Source organism: Mus pahari, chromosome 5 (assembly GCF_900095145.1).
Source record: "Mus pahari chromosome 5, PAHARI_EIJ_v1.1, whole genome shotgun sequence".
NCBI classification, from domain to species: Eukaryota; Metazoa; Chordata; class Mammalia; order Rodentia; family Muridae; genus Mus; species Mus pahari.
This window is the reverse complement of record NC_034594.1, coordinates 69955684-69977117: the sequence shown is the minus strand read 5'-3', so window position 1 is coordinate 69977117 and position 21434 is coordinate 69955684. Positions and strand designations below refer to the sequence as shown.

At 52.8% G+C, this 21434-nt stretch overlaps 2 protein-coding genes across 2 annotated transcripts; both read left to right on the top strand.

Moving 5' to 3' along the window:
- Positions 1-8504: 8504 nt before the first annotated feature.
- Positions 8505-13134, top strand: Otos (otospiralin). The gene is made up of 5 exons (XM_021199184.1): positions 8505-8595; positions 11469-11660; positions 11917-12009; positions 12135-12161; positions 12828-13134. Exons 3-5 carry the CDS (start codon positions 11952-11954, stop codon positions 13010-13012), a joined length of 270 nt encoding a protein of 89 aa, XP_021054843.1. The 5' UTR covers positions 8505-8595; positions 11469-11660; positions 11917-11951; the 3' UTR covers positions 13013-13134.
- A 2078-nt stretch (positions 13135-15212) lies between these two features.
- Positions 15213-20032, top strand: Cops9 (COP9 signalosome subunit 9). The gene is made up of 3 exons (XM_021199007.1): positions 15213-15318; positions 17444-17516; positions 19783-20032. The coding sequence occupies exons 1-3, from the start codon at positions 15256-15258 to the stop codon at positions 19818-19820; spliced, it is 174 nt and encodes a 57-aa protein (XP_021054666.1). The 5' UTR covers positions 15213-15255; the 3' UTR covers positions 19821-20032.
- Positions 20033-21434: the final 1402 nt, after the last annotated feature.

The following is a 21434-nucleotide window of genomic DNA, read 5'->3' as shown; positions in this document are numbered from 1 at the left end:
TGTGACTGAACACCTGACAAGAAGCAACTTGAGAGATTTTATTTGTGCCCATAACTTGAGAGTATTGTCGGGTCATGGATGGAGGAGTGACTCAAGCTGGAACCGCAGAGATTGCTCACTTCCAGCAGGTCAGGGAGCAGAGAGAGCCTGGACATGGAAGGGCCTAGAACTCCAAACTCTTTTGGGGGACACAATTTATCCCATAGCAAGGAGGCATCATCTTCACCTCATGTGCAACTGATTCTGAACATTTGCTTCCTGTCCAGGGCCTTTAGGTCACCTAGGTTCAGACAAGTTCTTGGCCCGGGCAACCTGTGAAGGCTACAACCCCATACCTCATTTCCATGGGTGTCGTTTTGAGTCTGCTAAGGTTTCCATCAAGGAAAGAGGCAGGCTCTCATCTCAGGCACCTGGCATCTTTCTTCCACCATCCCTTCCCCAGCTGTGTCTATCCAGGCAACGTCTCTGGCTCTGGAGGCCTTGTCTGTAATCTGGAGGTAGTTCTCTTCACCACTCTTCCTCTTCAGCTTCCTTCCGGCCTTTGCTTCCAGCCTGCACAGATTTAACAGACCCTGTGGCTTCATTCCTTATCCCTTGCCACCTTCAGCCTGGACTCTGTAATGACCCATACCAGAACACATGTACAGAATTCTTGGGGTGGGCTGTGCATGAGGACTCCTGTGGCATCCACGACAAGGGAGCCTTGTCTGTATGGATGCCACGGTACTGCTCATTCCTCACTGCTGCCTGCCTCTCAGGAAAAGGCTAGCCTCATATGTCATGTGGAAGGAGCCCATCAGTCACCGCGCTGACCATCAGGCCAAGACAAATTGGCCAAAAATCAATTTTCTAAAAGACACCTTGCTGGTGGTCAAATGAGCCATGAGCTGGAGCCCTCTGAGGTCTCCGCCTGGGAGCCCACTCTGTTGCCCTGTGCACTGGGGATGGCCCAGTTAGAGATAATGAGAAGGAAGAAAGGTGATCCAAAAGTGGTCCCCACCTCGTCAGCAGAAGCCAGAGTAAGGGTCTAACCGTGGAGTAAGGGTCTAACCGTGAGCATGGGATTTCTACCTGTCAAAGGTTGCTGAGAACCTAGAGATGGTGCCAAGAAAAACCATGAACATCAGATATCAGACTTCTAGACTGCTATCATGTAGAGAAGACCCCAACCTTAGTGTCTTCCTGTCATTTTGTTCAGAGGTCCATCGCGGCCAGTTCATTCTCTGTCCCCTCTTCTCCCCATGCGACTACCCATGGCATGATACATACCACTTCTTCCCTGGATTTTGTGCCTATTTGCCCAAACCCACTCAGATTCCCCAATGGGCTCTGCAGTAGACAACTCAGCCTCTACCCCTCCTGGTAAAGATATTCCTGCACCCAACAGCTTAGTTTCTCCCAAATGTGGGGCCTCCATCCCACTTCTTCTGCATCAAGCTAGTCTCTGGCGGCAGCAGAGCTGGGGCTCAGAGCACAGTCTGGTTCACCATGCCTCCACCAGGGGAGAACTTGGGGAGCCTCAGTCACTTTCCCCAGGCTGGTCAGGCCCAGTGTGGGCTGCAGCACAGACGAGCAGAGGCGTTCTCTGGATGGCCATTCAGCGCAGCTATGGAGCCCAGGCTAGCATACCCAAGGCAGGGCTGTACATAAAGTGGCAGCAAGCTCACTTGAGCTGCCTCAAGTACGGCGTCAAGTCCCAGAGGATCAAAACCTGAAGCAGAGTGTCTCAGTTGTGAGAGAGGGGGTTTCTGGGATGTTTGGGGGATGCGAGCCTGACAAATGACATTGAACCTGGTCCCCAACACCTGGGACCTCTTCCCTGGTTCTGTGACAATCCCCAAACCTGACATAGGATTGAGATCCCAGGACATGGCACCATAGCCGATACCTGTGTGGAAAATGTCCACTCCAACTAGCCTTCCCTGGTTTTGTGGCATGGCCATCAACCTGAGGGATCCTGGCTTCTGTGGGGGCAGCTCCATGTACTGTTACCTGAGCAGAAACTCATTCTGGGTAGGGTTTGCTCATGCAGGAGACTGTGGCTGGACAGTGCTGGGTTTCACTGCACAGAAGAGCAAAGCTGTTGTCTTATTTCTTCCCCTAAAAGCAGATCTGTGTACATCATGACTGATGAACAAACACCACAGGACCACAGTGAGCAGATCAATAGGGCAGGGAAGTGTCCAGCTCTCCTCAGAATCACACAGATCAGGGAACATGCTCTTCTATGATGGGTAAACGTGCATATATATGCATGTATGTATATATGTGGACATGTATGCATATACGTGTGTCCACATGTATGTGTGCTTATGCACACTCCCAGGCAAGGCCATTTTGGAGCAAGCTGCTTCCCCATGGCAGAGATGTCTTGCAGTGTTCCACTGTTATGCTGGAAGCTCAGCTTTTTCTGGCTGACGACAAGGGAGGAATGGCCTGTGTTGGCTTGGCAACAGTCTCGCTGCTCTGCCACATTCCTGTGGCTTTTCTTCCTGGACACTGCTAGCCAGAAAGGCTCTGCAAGAGCCACAAGATCAAAGCCAGCAGGAAGCATATGTGGAGACCAGCCAAGTAGACTGGGGGTGCAAGCCCCGAACCCCAAGCTTTGAGTCTTATATGTGGAGCCTAGCATGGGACTAGTTAGTGGGTGTCAGGAGGATATTCGGAGATCCCAGTCTGTGAGCCAGGATGGTGGTGGGGAGCTTAGGACTCCTGTGTCCTACCCTCAGTGATGCTGACGTCAGCTCGATACCCCAGTGGTTCCTGAGCCACAGCAAACTTAGTCCTCTGAGGGTATGCTGTGCCAGGATCGTGAGAACCATTCCCACAACCATTGTGCTCATTTGATCATGAAGTCAGTGGCCTTCTGCCTCTGAATGGCTTCTCCCCATGCCCTCAGGGCCACCTCATAGGCTCCTCTAGTGTTGGTCAGTTTCCCCATTGGCCTGAGCAGAATGTGCCAGGCATGTTGGTCCCCTTGGGTGCACATGGGAGGCATTCAGAGGAGCAGCTTCTTATGACCACTCAGCATCCCCATGGCATGAGAGAAGGTTCTGCTGCCACAAGGCTTAACGGGCAATGGTTTACTCTGTCCTAGAACTGCCTCAGTTTGTCCGACAGTGGGACCACACGTACACTTTGGTAAGTCTGTTAGCACACACAGACCACATCTGGCTGGATACAGGTATCCCAAAATTCCTCACAGTGGGAAGGAGAATAGGGTCACTGAATTGAAGGTGACTCTGATCCAGGACTTCAGAAAGAGCCAAGAATCAGCCCAACTTCCTCCTGACTATGCTAGCCTGGTGGCAGCCATGGTGGCATCTGTCAGCCTCAGCCAGCTCCTTGGAGGACACCTAGACCATGAACATGATATGGCCTCCTTCTTGCCCTGCCAGTCCTACCTCTCTCCCAGGGTAGGAAGGGACCACTGTTCACTTAAACTCTGAAAAATTAAAACTGTCTTAAAGCTGTCTAAGACCCCAGGCAGGATCTGAGCCAAGAACCAACTTAAAGCCGGGTAGAAACATTATCCCAGAAACTGCCATCTAGGCCCGAGGTTGCCCCTGTCCCACAGGGGGACATCAAGGATGTAAGAGAACCAGGTTCTCCTAGGACCTTCCATATTGGGTCATATCTGAGGACCCCAGGCTCAGAATATGGCCAGTGGCATCCATACTGGGCCCCTCTATGGCAAGGGGGCAGAATCAGGCTGCATCTCATTCATGGGGAGGGTCCCTAGTTTGTATGCTATTTACATTTTATTATCAACAGCCAATGTCTGCTTGTTCTGAGCTCTCTTAGAAGACTCCGGGATCTCAAGGCTCTTTATAAACTCCATATATCCTGGAGTCTTGGGATGCCAGGACAAGATGTACCAGTGACTCAGAGGTGTGACTCTCTAGTGAGGAGACACCGACATCAACTTTCATGAACAGCCTTTGGAGGAACATTTCCCTTGTTATGAGGCTGTCTCCAAACAAGGATTCCGCATTTCCATGTCTCACCTTTCCCATAATTTATACAGTGAAAGGCTTCTAGTCATGAGCTGGCCTGTGGCATGCAGATGTAGTCTTCCCTTGAAGACATATGAAAGCACACTATGTAGATTTTCAACTATTTTCTAGAGTTCATAGGCCCTGTGCATAGCCCTACCCCTGCCCACCCAAGTCCTTATGAAATTGTGAGCTACTGATTGCCTTTGCAGAGAGAAATAACTTCAGGCCCTGCTTCACATGCCACAGCATGGAGCTCACCCAGGACTGATGATGGCTCACTCCTGTCCCAAGCCAGCTCTGCCTGAGACAGGCAAGGATACAAATCTATAAATGAGTCCCCCAAATCCACACTAAAGACCCCATATACCCCAGATGTCCATGCCAGCATTTAATGGGCAAAATGGAGACAGGATGGTGATTCATTAATAGGCTTAACTGGTTCCCCTTAAACACCAAGGTGTGGACTTTCTTGGGTTTGCTTCGAAAACTTTACAAAACCACGTGACTCATAGCATGCCTCATGACTTCTTAGAGCATCAGGTGGGTTCCCACAGAGGCTTATGTCTCAAGAGGTCAGGGTGAGACTCCTGTCCCTACTCATCCCATTTCAGGAAGTTGACCACACAAAGGAAAACCAAGAACCTAAGACACTTTATGCTGACGACAGCATCCTGCTCAGGGTAGAGAGACGGTAGAGACAGCCAGGGCGGCTGAGGAGGTGTGCTGTACATGGTGGGGTAGTGTTCCTAACCTCAATATGCCCCAATGGTGTGAACAACATCTGAGATCTCTAGGTTTATCATTAAGGGAGCCTATGGCGTCCAGTGGCTAGAGACAAGGGAGATCAACACACTACAGTGTACAAGGTAACCCCTCCAACAGGGGACCTGCCCACCTAGGTGATCCATGAGCTACTGGAACACCACAGTGAAGTGCTACCACCAGCAGGAAGAGTGGATAAATCTAAAGGTATATTGACCCAGTAGCCAGGCAAAATGGATCAGGCCGTGAGAAATGCCAACATGAGAGAAGCCTGGTTACCCTCCAAGCATACGCCCAGAGGGATGGAGAAGTCCGGCTAAGCCAATACCACAGTGCTCATTCCGGCAGGGGACATGCAAGGCAATGGAAGTCATTTCTCCTCTTCAGTTTACAGACAGGTCTCCGTTTGCAGTGTACACACACACCGCAGCCTGCTTCTGGGGCCGGCAGCTGATTCTGATGTCTCCCTGAGAGCAAGCAGGGAAGCATTCTGCTTTCAAGGCTGTGGGCTGGACAGGAGCCTCCCGGCCCTCCGCAGGGACAGATTTAGCACACGCTTCAAAGCACAGGCAGCCCTTTAATTCTCAGACATGGGTCTTGGCTTAGCAGGGCTCCGTCCAGAATGAGCCTCCTGATGCCCCGTGCTGTGGGCTCACAATACCTGCTTCTTGGATGAATCGACTGGTTAAGAATCTAGGACAGGCAGTCAGAGCAAGACGGGGGACCTGTTCTTTCATCTCTCTGTTTCTACCAGCATCAGGAGAAAAGAGCCAAAAAGCCAGAGAGGGAAAACAGTGGGTGGTCAGCAGGAAGTTCGGAGATACTGCTGCCAACTCCAGCCTAGACCCGCAGAGGCTGAGCCTAGGGGCCCCCAAGGGCAACAGGACTGACCACGCTGCCCAGATGCCTTAGCCAGGCTGAGAAACACACTGAGTCCCGGTTCCCATAAATCCCAGCTTTCATGTGGTACTGAATAGGACAAACAATGGATCTATTTCAGGCCACAGAAAAGTGGTCCAGCCCAGGGCTCGTCTTGCAGTTTGGAGGCTCAGCATAATGGCCCTGGAACCTGGCCCTGCGCAGAGTCTCGGGAAGCAAGCACGGCTACTGGGCAGGCCCCACCCTTATCACAGGAGGATGTGGCTAAGGGTGGCCTCCATATATTTGCCCCATCATGTGGGCACCAGTGGCCCTTGGCCTAGGGTCATTATCACCCAAGGAGAGAAACCCTCCCTGCCCCAAAGCACACCATGGCCTGTCTGTTTCTACCTGATTGCCAGTTCTCTGGGCAGGCATTGCACACCCAGGTAGGGACCACAAAGGGCTGAGTCTGCAGTCTGGTGCTGGCTACGCACTCCTTGTTCTGTCGTCAGATGCATTTGTGTCCCTCCTCTAGACAGTCACATCCTGGGCCTAGCAGCCCTTTCTCCAAGGGAGACAAAGAAACAGGAAATGTCCCTCAATCAAGTGTCCTTTCTGAAGGCAGCCACCGAGAAAATCCCACCTGAGAGCAGGCATGGCTAGGTGTGGCTTTGGTTAGAAACTGAGGTCCTGAACCAGGAACGCTCAGCACCCAGAAGGGTCTGTACTGTGACCCTGGAGAGGTAACCAGGTGTCTTAGTCAGGGTTTCTATTGCTGCACCAAAACTATGACCAAAAGCAAGTTGGGGAGGAAAGAGTTCATTTGGTTTACATTTGGTAGTTCTTCACTGAGAGAAGTCAGGACAGGAACTGGAGCAGGGCAGGAACCTGGAGGCAGGAGCTGACTGAGAGGCCATGGAGGGATGCTGCTTGCTAGCTTGCTCAACCTGCATTCTCATGGAACCTAGGACCACCAGCCCAGAGATGACCCCACCCACAATGGGCTGGCCTTCCTCTATCAGTCACTAATTAAGAAAATGCTCCAAAGCTGGATGTCACGGAGGCATTTCCTCAACTGAGGCTCCTCTCTCTCTGAGGACCCTAGCTTGTATCAAGTTGACACAAAACCAGCTAGGCATGTGTGTGAGAAGAACTGCAGTCCAGAAACTGGTGTTCGGCACTCCAGCTGGGTGATGACCCATCATCCACGCCACCTCTGCTGACAGGCTAACATTCTCCCAGAAACAGGATGAATCCACTTCCGTTCCTCCTAGGCTGGAAACTGAGCTAGCAGTTTCCTTCCCTGTACCCCTCCAGCCCGTGCCACGGGGCCTGGCTTGTTCTGGGACCTCTGAAGCCTATGATACCAAGTCCTAGATGACATTTAACCTTCCCTACGGAATTACAAACATGGCAGGCAAGTCACTTTCAGTTCAAAGGAACTGGGGGAAAGGCTGTGTTATGGCAAGCAGATCAGAACTCCGCAGTGGTCTGAGGTGAGAGGGCCACATCTGCCCAAGGGCTTCCTCTAAGTAAATGGGCCTGGGTAGCACTGGATTGATGTCACTCCTGTTACTGCTGACCTGTGTCTCTGGTATCCTGTCCCCTGACTGCAGTCCAAGGCAGATCCTTGGGCTTGTGTCAGCATGTGCGACTTGGTGAAGCCCTTGTGGGAAAAGCTCAGATGACATCCTTCACAGCCCAGGGTCAACACCAGCCCTTCCTGGGTTCCTGGGAATCTTTTCCCATGATGCAGAGGAATGCAGACGATAAAAAAATCCTGTGAGAAAAAAAAAAAAAAAAGGGCTATGTGAGACCCATCCTTCTGTTGGGGGTCGCAAATGACCACAAGCTAAATATTCCTTGCTGGGAACAGTAGTACTCCACCTCTCAGGGAGGCAGCTGTGGTGAACCAGGCAACTTCCCAGTGAGATGCCTGGCTCCGCGGTTCAGTTAACCCTTTGTGTCACCGAGAAGCCACCAGTGGAGCTTCCTGCAGCCAGGGCAGGACCTACAGCAATTCCTGGGTCCTTGGCCTCAGTAAGATCCTTCAGTTCTGCCTGGGCTGGTATCTGGATCCATTAGCCACCAGGAACCCAGATGCTCTCGGCGGGGGGGGGGGGGAGTGTGTGTGTTGGGGGTGCAGTATGGATTCCAGAGGGTGGCCTCAGGTAGCTCCACACCTACCTTGCTCCCGCCTTCTGATCCCAGGCTCAGTCCCCAAAGCAGCCCACCTCTTCCCATACTCTACAGGGTGGCAGCAACAGACGCCTGCTTGCCTGCGCACATTATAAGTGTGTACACACCTGTGTGTGCATATGGTGCTGGGAAGATGAGTGTTTCACCTAAAGTGAATATTTGGGGGGTGGGTTGGGGGACAGATCCCTGGAGATGTTCGAGACATGAAACTTACACTAGAAAAGTTGGTCGCTTGAAATTCAAATGTGACCATGCATCCTGTATTTCTTCCAGCCACCCTGGAGTCTCCAGGATCCCCAACCCTATCTCATTCCACTCCAGGTCAAGTCTTCGTGGTTTCTGAAGGGATACTCTCTGGGGTTGACCTGGGACTTTTTAGGGAGTCTATGGTCGGTTCAGGAAAAGAACGAGGTATTTTAAAAGAAGCATGATCACATGCTTTCACATTTCAGCTTCAGATCCGTATGCAGTCAGTCTTATGACATGGAAGGAGGCTTGGTTATTCCAGGACACAAACCCTGTCCTGTGGGCCAGGGGCACAGGAACCTGTGAGCATGGCGCCCCCTGGAGGCCATCTCAGAAACATGCCACTCCAAGCTCTGAGCCTGTTCTCCAAGCAGCCTGGGACCTGCTGTCTCACCCCAGGCCCTTCTAGATTTCCTGTTACAGCTGCCACACCTGCATCAGCTGTGGTGGTGTGGAGGGACTTCCACCTTGGCAGGCTTTTCCAAGTCAGCTCAACACTCTCCCAGAATTCTCCCTTTTCATGTCCAAGGTAACATGTTTAGTTAAGTTCTTTCACTAACATAGTAAGTCCCATAGGGATGTGTGGGTTCGAGGACAAACGTGGGTGACATTAGAAGTCTGCCCCTCCCTTTGTAGGAGCAAGGACGGCACTTCCAGAAGAAAATGTGTCTACCATGGCATGTTTAGAGGGACAAGGGGCAGCATGGCTTCTAGAGGCCCTGAATTCCAGCTCTGTGTAGTCACATGACACCACCCTCCTGGGGTTTGAATCCAGCCAGAAGACTCCAGCCCTGTCAGTCAGGTACTGCTCAGTCCCTGGGACACCCAGGTACTCTGCAGGCGCAAGCTGGAGAGCAATGTTACCATCTGGGATGGAGGACTTAGGGCAGGTGTCAGTCTGGGAGATGTGAGGGGCAGGCAGACTGTGAGCCATCACCCCCTGTACCCCAGTACTTATGCTGGCCACGGTCCAGGAAACAGGAAGTGACCCTAGGATCAGTTAGAGGCCACTCCCGAGGATTTGCAAGGCTCGGGGATATATGAACAGTGCAAAACACAGTCGGACCATTCGTTGGCAGAAAAGAAAGCAGGAGACACACTGACACGATGAACTGTGGCCTTGAGACTTTAAATTATGAGCACCTGCCTGTGTCCATGTTGGGACAGCTCAGAGGATGACGGTCAACTACTCTGGGCTCTGCCTTCTAGAAGAATAGAGTTGAGTTGGGCTAGCATTTCGAAGTACAGTCCTGGGGGCATCTGCGAGGCTCAGAGAGTTATCAACAGTCAGATGTGGTGCCCCAGGATGGACAGCAGGGGGCGCCAGATACCTCTGACTCATTCCCAATCCTGGCGTTCCTTGCAACCACGGAGACCTTTTCAAGTTGACTGCTACAGGGAGGTAACAAGGGGAGTGGCCTTATACATCTAAGCATCTCCTGAATCCAAGCAAACAGACCGTCAAGACCTTGGAGGTTTCCTCCGAGTGTCTGTGTGGAGCGGGGGAGCAAGGACTGTCTCCCATGCAATGGATCATGCAAGCTTCTGAGCAGTCACTGGGCAGGTTTCAAGTTTGCCCATCCTATATGGTATTGTTCCTGGGCTGAACCTTTGGGAACTTTTGAGAATTCGAACCCTTCCCTGCCCTCAGCGTTGAATTTTAGAAGGAACCCTAGCAATTATTAAAGGATGGATCCACTGTTTTGGGACTCCCATCAAATGTAGGTATGCAAGGGCCCCGGGGAAGGCATTTACCAGTTTTAAAAATAACATTTACTTATAGTGTATGTGTTTGCAGTGTGTTCCGGGTGTGTATGTGTAGGTCAGAGAACAACTTGTGGGAGCGGGTTCTCTCCTTCCAGCATTGTGGGATGTGGGGATCGAACTCGGTTTAGCAGCAAACACGTCTACCTGTTCAGCCATTTTAATGGTCCTTCTTGAAGGCAGAGTGGTCTGCAGGAGAACAGGGAGACAGAAAGAGACAGATGGTTGAGGTGCAAAGATGTGTTCTGGGTGGAAGGGGGCAGGGGGTGTCTCTGTCCAGACCAATGAGATAAGGAGTCTGAAGGACTCAGGCAGAGAGGAAGTGTGTAGGGATGGAGATGTGGTGCAGGAAAGAATGTGTGTCCCAGGAGGTCTGGAGGACCTGGGCGATCAACTGACAGCTATAAGCCAGGGTAAGTAACAGGCTGATGGTGGGGCTGCTTTACTTAAAGCTTTCTTACATAAAATAATAAATCAAGGAAAACACACACCCATAAAGGGAGGAGAAAGCAAATGAATACCCATAATTTCCTCTCCCGGACCCACGGCTGCTGGTTGGCAAAGTCTTATATTAGGTATGCAGTCTCAAACCAGTTTGCATGTTTGTTTGTTTGTTTTGCCATGTTTCTTCCACAGGTGTCTTTCCATGGTAACCTTCAGATAGGGGCTCATCAGGTGGACAGTTGATTGCCTCTCCCTGGTGGCCCTCTATGGCCAGATGCTCAGGCTCAGGGTGTCTGCTCCTTTGGGCTCTGGCTGGAGCCTTTCTCTTCACCAAGTCCTCTGTGTCTGTGCTATAAATCAAGGCTGTGAGCACGTCTGTGCTGTAAACCAGGGTTGTATGTCCTCAGGAATCCTCTAGCTGGAGGTGGTTCAAGGACCCTGACACAGCTGCCCCAAAGCGTAGCACCTCTTGTAGCACAGGGGCCAGGGGTCTGGAAATGAAAGCCAGAGGCTTTCTGCTACATGGCTGCACCTCAGTGCTACTGGGTCATACACCCGCTCTGGGTCTCTGGTGAGATTTAGGCTGTTACCCAGAGAAAGACGGGGACTTGAGGGGACCCTGGGCCACACAACTCCAGAACAAGGTCTCAGAATCTTTGAGAGTCCTGGGGGGATTGAGAAACAATGGAGACTCTTATGCAGGCCCTGTATCCAGCAGGGTGCTAGGACCTCACAGGGCACAACGGAGATCATCAACCTGAACTTCAGCTCTGCATCCAACAGGGTGTTGAGACCTCAGGGGTGGGTCCATGGGGCTACACATCCTCTGACAGGTGGGCACAGGTTCGACCAAGGGATAATCACAGGGGCCTGAACTTAAGGACCCCTGATGCTTACTGCTGTCTATCACCCGGCCTTCCCTGTTAGAGACTTGGAGGAAAGCTCTGATCTGGGGGAGGGGTCCAGCTTGGCCCACACTTCCTCTCCATGACTGCTCTATCAGTGTGGTGTCCTGGGTGAAGGAGTGTCTGCAGGCTTACCAAAGAGGCCACAGGATCACAGGGTCCTGTAGCACAGCAGGGGGATTTCAGCAGCCCCCGGATCAGATGTAGAAGGAGGGGTATTAGATGGACCCAGGCTGGACTCAGCTTTGAAAGTTGACGGCAGGTTTGATCTGTGGTCCGATGCCCCCAGCTGCTCCCACAGGCCCTCCTGCCAGCAGAGAAACAGAGACCTACAGTCCTCTGCTGGGGAATGAAATATTCAGTTTGATGGCTCAGGAAGGTGACGCTTCCTTCCTTGTCCCAGCCCTACTATAAAGAGGAGCTGGAGCATTGGCAGTGACCCCACAAGGCTGCAGATTGCGCTGAACAGACCAGCAACAAGGTAACCTCTGGGAGGGTTTGGACTGCTCTCTAACAGACAGGGTGGACCTGGGGGTTGTGATGGTGGTGGGAACGGGAGGGTCATCTCTTAAACAGTCAAAATTGATAAGCTTTCACCTCAGAATAATGGCTGAGAAAAACAGAAACAGAAGCACTTATGAAAATGCTGGCATTCCTAAGGGTGGTCCATGGCTGGGTGGCAGGATGGGCTCATCCTAGTGGGCATCATCATCATCCTTGCCTTCCTCCTCCTGCAGGTGGTCCTCAGTATACTGAACTGCCCTTGGTAAGGATGCAGGCCTGTGTGCTGTGGTGGCTGGCCCTTGGCATTCTGCTGGGGATTCCTGCAGGTGAGGGGCCACTCTGGGGCTGGATGTAGCCATAGCTCTCATGCTTTTCCAAGCCTCTCCTTGTCCTGGTCTGCAGTGGTCAATGGAGGTTTGCCCTGGGTGATGGCTCTCCTTTCCTTTTGCAGGAGCCAAGCCAATGCCAGAGGAAGCAGGTATTTTTTTTTGATGTCTTTCCTCTCACTGGCATAAGGTACTGGCACATGCAGGTAGGTGGGGGAGCAGAGGCTGCTCTGATCTGGCAGTGGGAACCCTAGCTCTCCTGAAGCATGGCAATGCAGGTCCTGCTGCCAGCGGGGAGCTGCACATGCTGAAGGATCCAGGGCCCCCTCAGGCTTGACCTTGTCTTCTGCCATGTGAGAACACCCGGGCAGAAGACAGACTTATGGGCTCTCAGAGTCCCACCCTCGGTTTGAGCTCAGACTCTGGGCACTCTCAGGAGACCCAATACCACAGAGGTGGTCTAGCCTGTGCTCTAGAACGTGGGTGCTGTGTTCTCTGAAGCCTCATGGGCATACTGCCTGAACCTCCTCCCCCTCCCCCACATCACCCGGCTGCCTCTCTGCCCATCATCCTCCAGACAAGGACAAAGCCTCGCTTTGTTTTCTCCCGTCTCCCTTTTCTTCTCTTTCCATGGGGCCAGGTACTCTCACAGGCAAGAGATACACTCAGAGTGACTCAGACTCCACTCCTGGCTGGGAAGGTGTCCTCCCGGTGGCAGGCACTGGGAGCACCATCCACTTGCTCTGGCTGTATAGGGGACGTTCTTCTAGCGGGGGTAATGAGACAGGCACTGAGACTACCTGTGTCTTGTCTTTCAGATCCCCACACACAGCCACCAGCTATGCCCTACTGGCCTTTCTCCACCTCTGACTTCTGGAACTACGTGCAATATTTCCAGACCCAGGGCGCCTACCCACAGATCGAGGACATGGCCAGAACCTTCTTTGCACACTTTCCTCTGGGGAGCACCCTAGGTTTCCATGTTCCCTATCAGGAGGATTGAGCAGTGTCTAGTCTTCTGCCTGCCTGGCTGCACTGGGGCTGAAGGTGGTTCAGAGACACAGTGTGGGGTGGGGGTGGGGGGCAAGAGTGGAGCGCATGTGCAATAAACTCCCTCTGAAGCTGTGCACTGCCCCTGTGGGTTTCTTTCAAGGAGCCGATGTGTGCTACCCCACTGTGAATTAGCTGGGCTTCATTCTGATGAGTGATGAGCACGACTTTAATTAAGATGTACATCATTTCTATCCATCAATCACTGTCCATCAGGCCTTTCAGCCTTAGCTGTCATGTTGTCATTCTATCCTCACAATGACCTAGGGGTGGGCTATGATGCCCCCAGATAAGGAAGCTGAAAGAAAGACAGCAGGACAGCTTCACTTGTTAAGTCCACGTGCCTAGTTAGGCAAGTCAGACAGCCTTCCCTCGGCTGCTGGATGAACTGCAGTCACGTTGGGGCCTGGCACCCATGCTTGGTACTCAGCATGTTCCTGGGAGTAGCAGGAATCAAGAAGCCAGAGCCCTGTCTGAGAGGGAGAGCCATAGCCCACACTTAGTATCTGAGGGGAAGACTCTAAACTGAGGCTGCAGGGGAAAAGGGATGGTCTCCCTGGGTAGTCCTCTGGTTACGTTAGGATATGAAGGCAGTGTGGCATAACGCAGGGGCAGCCTGTGTTACAGGTGGTGAGCCTCCCCGACATACACAAGACATGCAAGAACACACTGGTAAATGCCCCAAACACCAGCAGGAAGAGAAACTAACGGGAGGCTCCCCTTGGCTGCCTGCCTGCCTCTGCTTCCTTAGTTTGATCTTCACATGGGTATCTCAGGATGGCACTGGCCTGGCATCTGGGGCTCTCCAGTTATTTCTTACACACCCGGCACAGTACAGTCAGGCTTAAGGGGTAGGAGTGATTGTCCAGGCTCAGTTCCCATTATATCCCGGCTGAGATGGTTTCCCTGGATCTGTCCTTACCTGTGATCCCCATTTTCAATCTAGCAGCCTGCACCCCAAGCCCCTGACGCCTCAAAGGTATTAAAGGAAAACAGAACCAAACCAAAAAACCCAATCCTACCCAACCCAACCCAACTCAACCCAACCAACCAACCAACCAACAGTTCTCCAACTCTTTGAAAGCAGCGTAAGGGAAACCATCCAAAACCATCAGGGCAGGCACAGGAGCAAGAGCCTTGTACTGCTGGAGGGCGACAGTCGAGGGGCAGGGTGGGGGAGATGGGAAATAACTCAGGGGTGACACGGGTGCTTGGCTGAAGGCAGGATCAGAGGACATCGTGGGGGGAGAGTGGGGGTGAAGACCCCTATCAGACACGACAGCAGGCAGGAATCAGCTGGATTTCAGGCTTCTTGCTACATTGACTTCACAGGGATACTTGTTAAACCTGGATTTTACCAGGAGGTGCCAGAGGAGCCTAGGGGGACATCTAGGAGCCTTACTAGAGCATTCTAGACTGTCAGAACATCTCGGGCCCTCTCCTACAATGATCCACACCTCTCTGTCCCTTCCTCATCTCTTTTCTTTCATTCATTCTTTTAAAACCATGGTACAATATAGCACCCTAACATGTATCATCCTGGCCACCTCTCAGGGGACAGTCCAGCCATATAATGGACACCTTCCCCCAACCCCACCGCACACCTGTAGAAGTTTCGATTTGCAGATCTAAAACTGTGTCCACTGAGTGGTACACAGCGTTTGTTTACGTTTCACTCAACAACATCCTCAAGGGTCCTCCATGCCCAGAGTTTAGGAATCCCTTCTTAGTTTTAAGATTCCACACTATCCCACCGTGTAGATAAAGCCCATTTTGTCTGCGCGCACTGGGCTGCTTCCTCCTTTTGGCTGAGGTGACCCTGTGAGTGGCCACTGCGTTTGTACTACTTTTGGATTTCTGCTACCCCAACAGCACCCGGGGACCCAATACCCCCACCTTCTAGCCACTCCATTACTGCCTGCGATTGCTACACAGTAGCCATTCTGATGGTTTGGAACTGCAGCTCTGCTGGGAAATGGAGAGTCTCCTTTCTCCGCCGACCACTAGTGCTGTGCGGTGTTGCTGGTCCTTAGTCGGTAGTCTAATCCGCTGCCCTTGTTGGCTCCGAAAAAGATGCCCTGCAGCCAGGCCAGCGGGTGCCACCGAGACGCGGTCCTCCGGGGTCTAGAGGTGCTCCGAGGAACGCCGGAAGTAGAAGGGGCTGGCCGGAAGTGAGCGCAACGCCGCCTTGTAGAGATGAAACCCGCTGTGGATGAGATGTTCCCCGAAGGCGCGGGGCCCTATGTGGACCTGGATGAGGTGGGGTGGCGGCGGCGCGGAGCGATGCGTGGGGGTGGGAGCACGCCTGCAAACCAGGCCTTTGGGGATTCAGAGGCTGGGGAAGCGGGAGTTGCCGGGGACAGTGGCAGGGCCCGCGTCTGTTAACGTGAACTGCAGCGAGGAAGTAGGGTTTGCTCGCTGTCGGTTGATTGTAGCTCCTGATAAATCTTCCAGAGAGAGAAGTCCTGAGCGAGGCTTACGCACTGACAGTCCCCCAGCCCCCAAGCCCTGAGAGAAGGGCAAGGGATGGTGTGTGGCAACTGCGTGCTTGGTGCTGGGACTCGGTTATTTCGTGTAGACACACAGTTTTCGAGCGATCCCGTGCTTTTTATTTCCACCATGGCCACAGATATTTGTCTGATATGGGTGTTCCAGTGAGGTGGTTATGATCAGGAGTGTCAGCCAGCTTTTGTATGTCAGCTTCCTGTTCCTCCTCAAAGCTCAGCGAGTAGGGCGATGCGCGAACGCATCCCCGAACCTGAGAGAGTTCAGTTGTGGCAGGAAGAGGCCGGTTGCAAATCTTAAGCAAGGGTAGGGTAGGGTGGGGTGGGGTTATGGTTGGCTCAGATGGGGCTTAAGAGAGGAGCTTCCCCTGATCCAAATATTGAAGGATGTGCCCTGCTGTCCTTGGGGTATAGATGGCGAGAGCCATAGTAGCAGAGCAGAGCGATGCTCCCTGGTCCACTAAAGGAAAGGGATGTCTTGTAGTCTCTCTTAGGGTTTCTATTGCTCTGACAAACACCACAGCCAAAAAGGAAGTTGGGGAGGAAAGGATTTATTTGACCTACACTTCCAGGTCATCACTGGAGGAAGGCAGGCCAGGAACTCAAGCAGGCCAGGAACCTGGAGGCAGGAGCTGATGCAGAGACCATGGAAGGGTGCTGCTTGCTGGCTGGCTTGTTCACTGAGGCTCGCTCAGCCTGCTTTCTTACAGAACCCAGGACCGCTAGCCCAGGGATGGCACCACCTACTACTAGGGGCTGGGCTCTCCCTCATTAATTGAGAAAACGTCTTACAGCTGGATCTCGTGGAGACATTTCCTCCCTTGAGCTCCTTCCCCTCTGATGACACTCTAGCGTGTGTCAGGTTGACACACAACACCCGCCAGGGCTTAGCTGAACACTGAGGGGTGGGAACAAGCAGGTCCACGTAAGGAAGTCTGAAGAATGAGTGTGTGGGCTCTGTGATTCCTGATGAGGTAATTGCTCTCAGCCTTAGCCCCTCAGTCCTGCAGCAGGTGATCTGAGGGCATCTCAGTGAGCAAGCCTGGCTTCCTGTGGGGGTGCTCCTTTCGAGGGTTTGGAGCTTCGGTTTATAGGGAGATAGCAGAGAAATGGAAACAAGAAGAAGGAAGCCTTAAGGACGCTGTGATTGAGGCAGCGAAGGCAGGAGGGCTCAGCCAGGAGTTCAGAGGCAGTCTGTATGGCTTCCTGCGGTGGCAGGGGTGGGTGCAGAGGCAGAAGCAGAGGGAAGATTCAAAAGAGAGTACGGGAGAAGCTCATGTACCTGACACTCCAGGGAAACTTGAACCAGCAGCCTTGGAGTGATGGGGCCAAGGCAGAAGGAGGCCAGAGCCAGCTGTACTGTGAGGCGCAGCCACAGGTCCCTGCTACCACTCTTCTGGGTGACTAACTGGCACAAGCCTTTTGAGAGATTGGGTGTGGTCTGGTTTTAGCACCACCGTATGGCGGCTGCCCTGGAGGATCCTCCCCAGAGCAGCAGCACCCCAGACCTCAGTGCTGGGATGAGCAGCTCCCCAAGGGGAATGGCTGTAGTCTCAGAAAGAAGGGGGGCTCTAGAGCAGAGATCCAGCTTGCTGACGTACTTCTGTGGCCTCTGGCATTGCCTAGGAGGTTGAAGACTCCAGCAAGAGAGTACCACACAAGGCCATGCCAAGGACAACTCAAGGGACACGGGACCTTGAGAGAGCTTGAAAGTCACTTCCTTGGCTTCCCCATTCACACTGCGTTTTCTATTTGGAAAATTCTGGCTCCCAACTTGAGCATTCTTCTTGTCCCTCAGTGTCCCGTTGCAGAGAGGTGGGATGGGTTTGGTAAGGAAGCCACCGCCTGCTTTGGGGATGACCTTACCTCTCATCCTCCAGGCTGGAGGAAGCACCGGGCTCTTGATGGACTTGGCAGCCAATGAAAAGGCCGTTCATGCAGACTTTTTTAATGGTGAGTATGCCAGGAGTGGGTGCCAGGCTTAGTCAGGAATTTCCTCTGCGGTGGGCAGCTTTGTGCCGTGGGTAATTTGGATCATGGACCAGTGTGGCCCAGACCTTGTGCCTGGCAGTTAGCGCTGCCTGTCAGCCCTTTCTGAGGGGAGAACAGGAAGTAAGTCCCCCCAGTTTGCTACCCAGACTTGAACTTGAGCAGCGGTATGAAGAGCACGTGCAAATGGATGTACTGATTATGGCCTGCCTCCCAGACTCAGAGGCCTGCGTGGCTCTGTCTTTGGTCTCTCCTGATAATGGTGTGCGTCCCTTCCCTTGGTCACACCTGTTTGTCCACCTGGACTCGTGGCCACTGCTGCCTTTGCAGGGTAACAGCTGTGCTCCACTTCTGCTCATCCTGGGCGAGGCCAGGTCGGAGGCCACGCTTCTATCCCATAGCTAAGAGCATTGTTGATTAGATTGAGCAGTGAAAGCCGGTGGTAAAATCACCAGGCATGTGACAGGGCCTGTCTGAACCTCTTGTCCTTCTGATTCTGAACGCCTCGTTCCTACTGGTTAACCCCTACATTGGGTTCAAGTGCCGATTGGGAATCTAGGCTAAGTTCCCTACTGGTGGGGAGTGGTGGTTTTCTCTTTTCGTCCCAGCTAAACTCTAGTGCACAACTCTCCAAAGAGCCATGGCTAACCATGCCATATTGATTTCTAACTTACTAGGGCTCCCCTTAAGTTCCAAGTCCAGATGGGTTTGGGGGCTCATTGGCGTGTAGCATGGGTTTGGGGGCTCATTGGCGTGTAGCTGATGCTTGAGTGGGGAAGTCATCTGTCAGCTGTTTCCTTCCTGGGGTCTGCTTCTCCCCAGGAGCTGGGGGTTGGGAGAGGGGGCATAGCACTGTAACCTTCAACGTCATTTCTCTAAATTCTGTTCAGGGAGTAGATGGTGCAGGGCTCCATCCCAGACTGCTTCCCAGCGTGGCCTGTGGCACCGTGGGGTGGGGTAGGACAGGGCTCCTGGCTGTGCAGGGTTGAACTGGGACTCCTTCAGAATCCCGTTCATCAGTGTCAGCTCCTGGTACTTGAGAGAGCAGCTGTGTACTGTGTTCAGTGCATGCGGTTCTATAGGAAGCAAGTGGCCTGGCCTGCACCGTCAGGGAGCACGGGTGACACGGCAGCAGACACCTGTCTCCCAAAGACCCACCCTGGACAGGGGAGGGACATGCAGGCTCCCTGTCTCCTACTCACTGCCTGAGCTCAGCAGGAGTGGGTGCTGTCTGCAGTCTGTGCCAACCCAGTGCTTATGAAGCAATTCACTGAGAGGCCCGTGAGACTTGGCTAGGGCTCCCACCACGGCCTTGTCGGTTCCCTAGACAGATGGGTCTGCAGTTGTTGTTTGGTGAGCCTGGGTCCTACTGTGGGCCTGACTCTCTTCCCCTGCTATGTGCAGTTTATAAGTAGTGAGAGATCTAGACAAGGCTGCAGGCAGGCCGCTGGGAGCCTGGATAAGCTGGGTGGTGTTGTATCCTGAGGACTACCCTAGGGAGGCTTCTCCGGGTCACAGGAATGGAGTCAGGGCAGGAATCACAGGCGTCAGGAGGCGGGGAGGGTGGAGCAGTCTCCTGCGTGGCCAGAGCTGCACCAGAGACGCTGCCTTTGCCCAGAAAGGTCTGGTGCAGGAGCATGGGAGGCTGGCTTTCCAAGCAGATGAGCTCTGCACACATGGGTGAGCTTGATGCCGTTCCTAGCCTCAAAGTGACCCTGCCAGTAGATGGAAACGTGGAAGATGTGTGACCAGAACGGGTGGCCATGCCTGTGGGCAGTGGCATGCTTCGATGCTGACTGTAAAACACACCCTGATTGGAGCAGGCTGTAGCTGTGTATCTGGAGTCCGGCTTGCCCAGGCTCGCTAAGGTAGTCATCTCGGGGCTCAGTCCAGCCACTGTTCCCACACTTCCACCCTCCTGGAGCAGGCGTGGCGCTGCTGGCTGTCCTCACGCTCAGTATGGCTGCCAGGCTGCCAGGTGCTTGTCTGTGTGTCCCCAGCACCCCTGTGCTTTACAAAGATCGCCTCTGAACCAAAGTGTGATTAAGATTACACCGGGGCAATGCTGCCTGTCCCCCAGAGTTCCATCTGCTCCCTCTAGCTGGCTAAAGCTGAACCTCCTGGGGAGTCCTTTACCAGGCTACACCGTTCACCACTCTCTCTGCCTTTCCAGTTTCTTCACTCGCTTGTCCTGTACCCAACAACGCTTCATTGTGATTTGTTTCCGTAGATTTTGAAGATCTCTTTGATGATGATGATGTCCAGTGAGGCCGCCCGGTCCTATCTGCTCCATGTCTGTGATGTGCCTGGAGTCTCTCAGGACATGACCAGCTGACCGTGTTGATATCACTAGAAATGAGGACCTAGTCAACCAATAGGGGAACTGTCTGAACCAACTGGGTACTGATGTCTCTGGGAATGCCAGCCCGTGGCCTTGTTTAAATTAATAAAGAGCACTATAACATGCAGGGTGATTTTAACTCCTGTGCTTTTAGATGCAGGTTGTGAGGCCATCCCCATGTGTGAACACAGAATAACACATGTCACTGCAGCCAGCACACCATGCTTTCAGTGTGCAGTGACTGGGGATGCACTGTCCGGGTCAGCAGTGATTGTGCAGGCGTGTGCACATGCCTGCCAGAGCACTGTGAGGACCTGACTAAAGGTACCTTTGCCCTGTGAACGGAGAGCCACTGCACACTGCAGTAGGTGATGTGTTTTCCCCTCCCTAGCCTCCTTATCAGAACTGCTGCTATTACAAGACCCCAGGTCAGAGGACTCAGGGTGCTCTGGGTAGAGACTTTGAAGGAGGTGTTTTCCCCATGAGAAATGCATGGTCTGGTTCGTCTCAAAGGAGGGTACAGAGTCTGGGGTGGGGTGGGGAAGGTTTTTAAAAATGTATTAGCTCAGAAATGGCAGAGACAGTTGAGATTACTGTCTTGTATCTGTCACAGTGACGGCTGTTCTGCGGAGCAGGAATTGCCAGTGCCTTAGTCTCCTTACTGGTAGACTAGGATGCTGGTGTCCGAGGTGTCTTCTGGTTTGGGGATCCTCAGTCTTCAGCAGGTGGGGAAGATGTGAGGTAAAGGGAAGTCGGCTGTGCAGCAACTACTCGCTGTACAGAGAACCTTGTACGGATGTGATGTGGCCCAGAGACATCAGCAGTGTGGTCTGCATACCCGTGAGCCTGTGCATTCTCTACGGTGTTCATCTCTCCCTTCACAGAACCAAGGAGAAGAGGAATCCCTCACTTCTGACCTCTCAGGCAACTCCAAGTGAAAGTAACTTTAGCTTATGTCCTGCCTGCAGGCTTCTGCTCTTTTCAGTGATATACCTCCAGGGAGGTTATACCCCATGGGGACACTTGGGGACATTTCTGATTGTCCTGCCTTCTGTCAGGCCACATGGCCTCACAGCCAGCCAATCGAGGCCATGCTGCTTCTGCTGTGGGAGACAGAAGTGCCAGCGTCCTGTGAGAAGACCTTAGGGCGGGAGCAGCAGGTGACCACACGCAGCGACAGCCACAATTTATTTGGAGAACATTTTCTGCTAACCAAGCATCGTGTCCTTGTTCAGCCCCTGACTGAGGGGAGGGTGCTAGGGACATCCTGTGTGGGTTGTTTGGCCTTTGGAACAGCTGTGGAGAGGAAACCTTGTTTGGTGGCTCAGTCTGTCTGTCAGGTCCTAAGAGAAAGATCAGGAAAGGATACGGAAGGGAGACAAGCCTCAGTTTGTTTCATTTTTGTTGGTTTTTTTTTTTTTTTGTTGGTTTCTTGGTTGGCTTTGTTTTAAAGATTATTTATTTTATGTATATGGGTACACTGTAGCTGTCTTCAGACACACCAGAAGAGAGCATCAGATCCTATTACATATGGTTGTGAG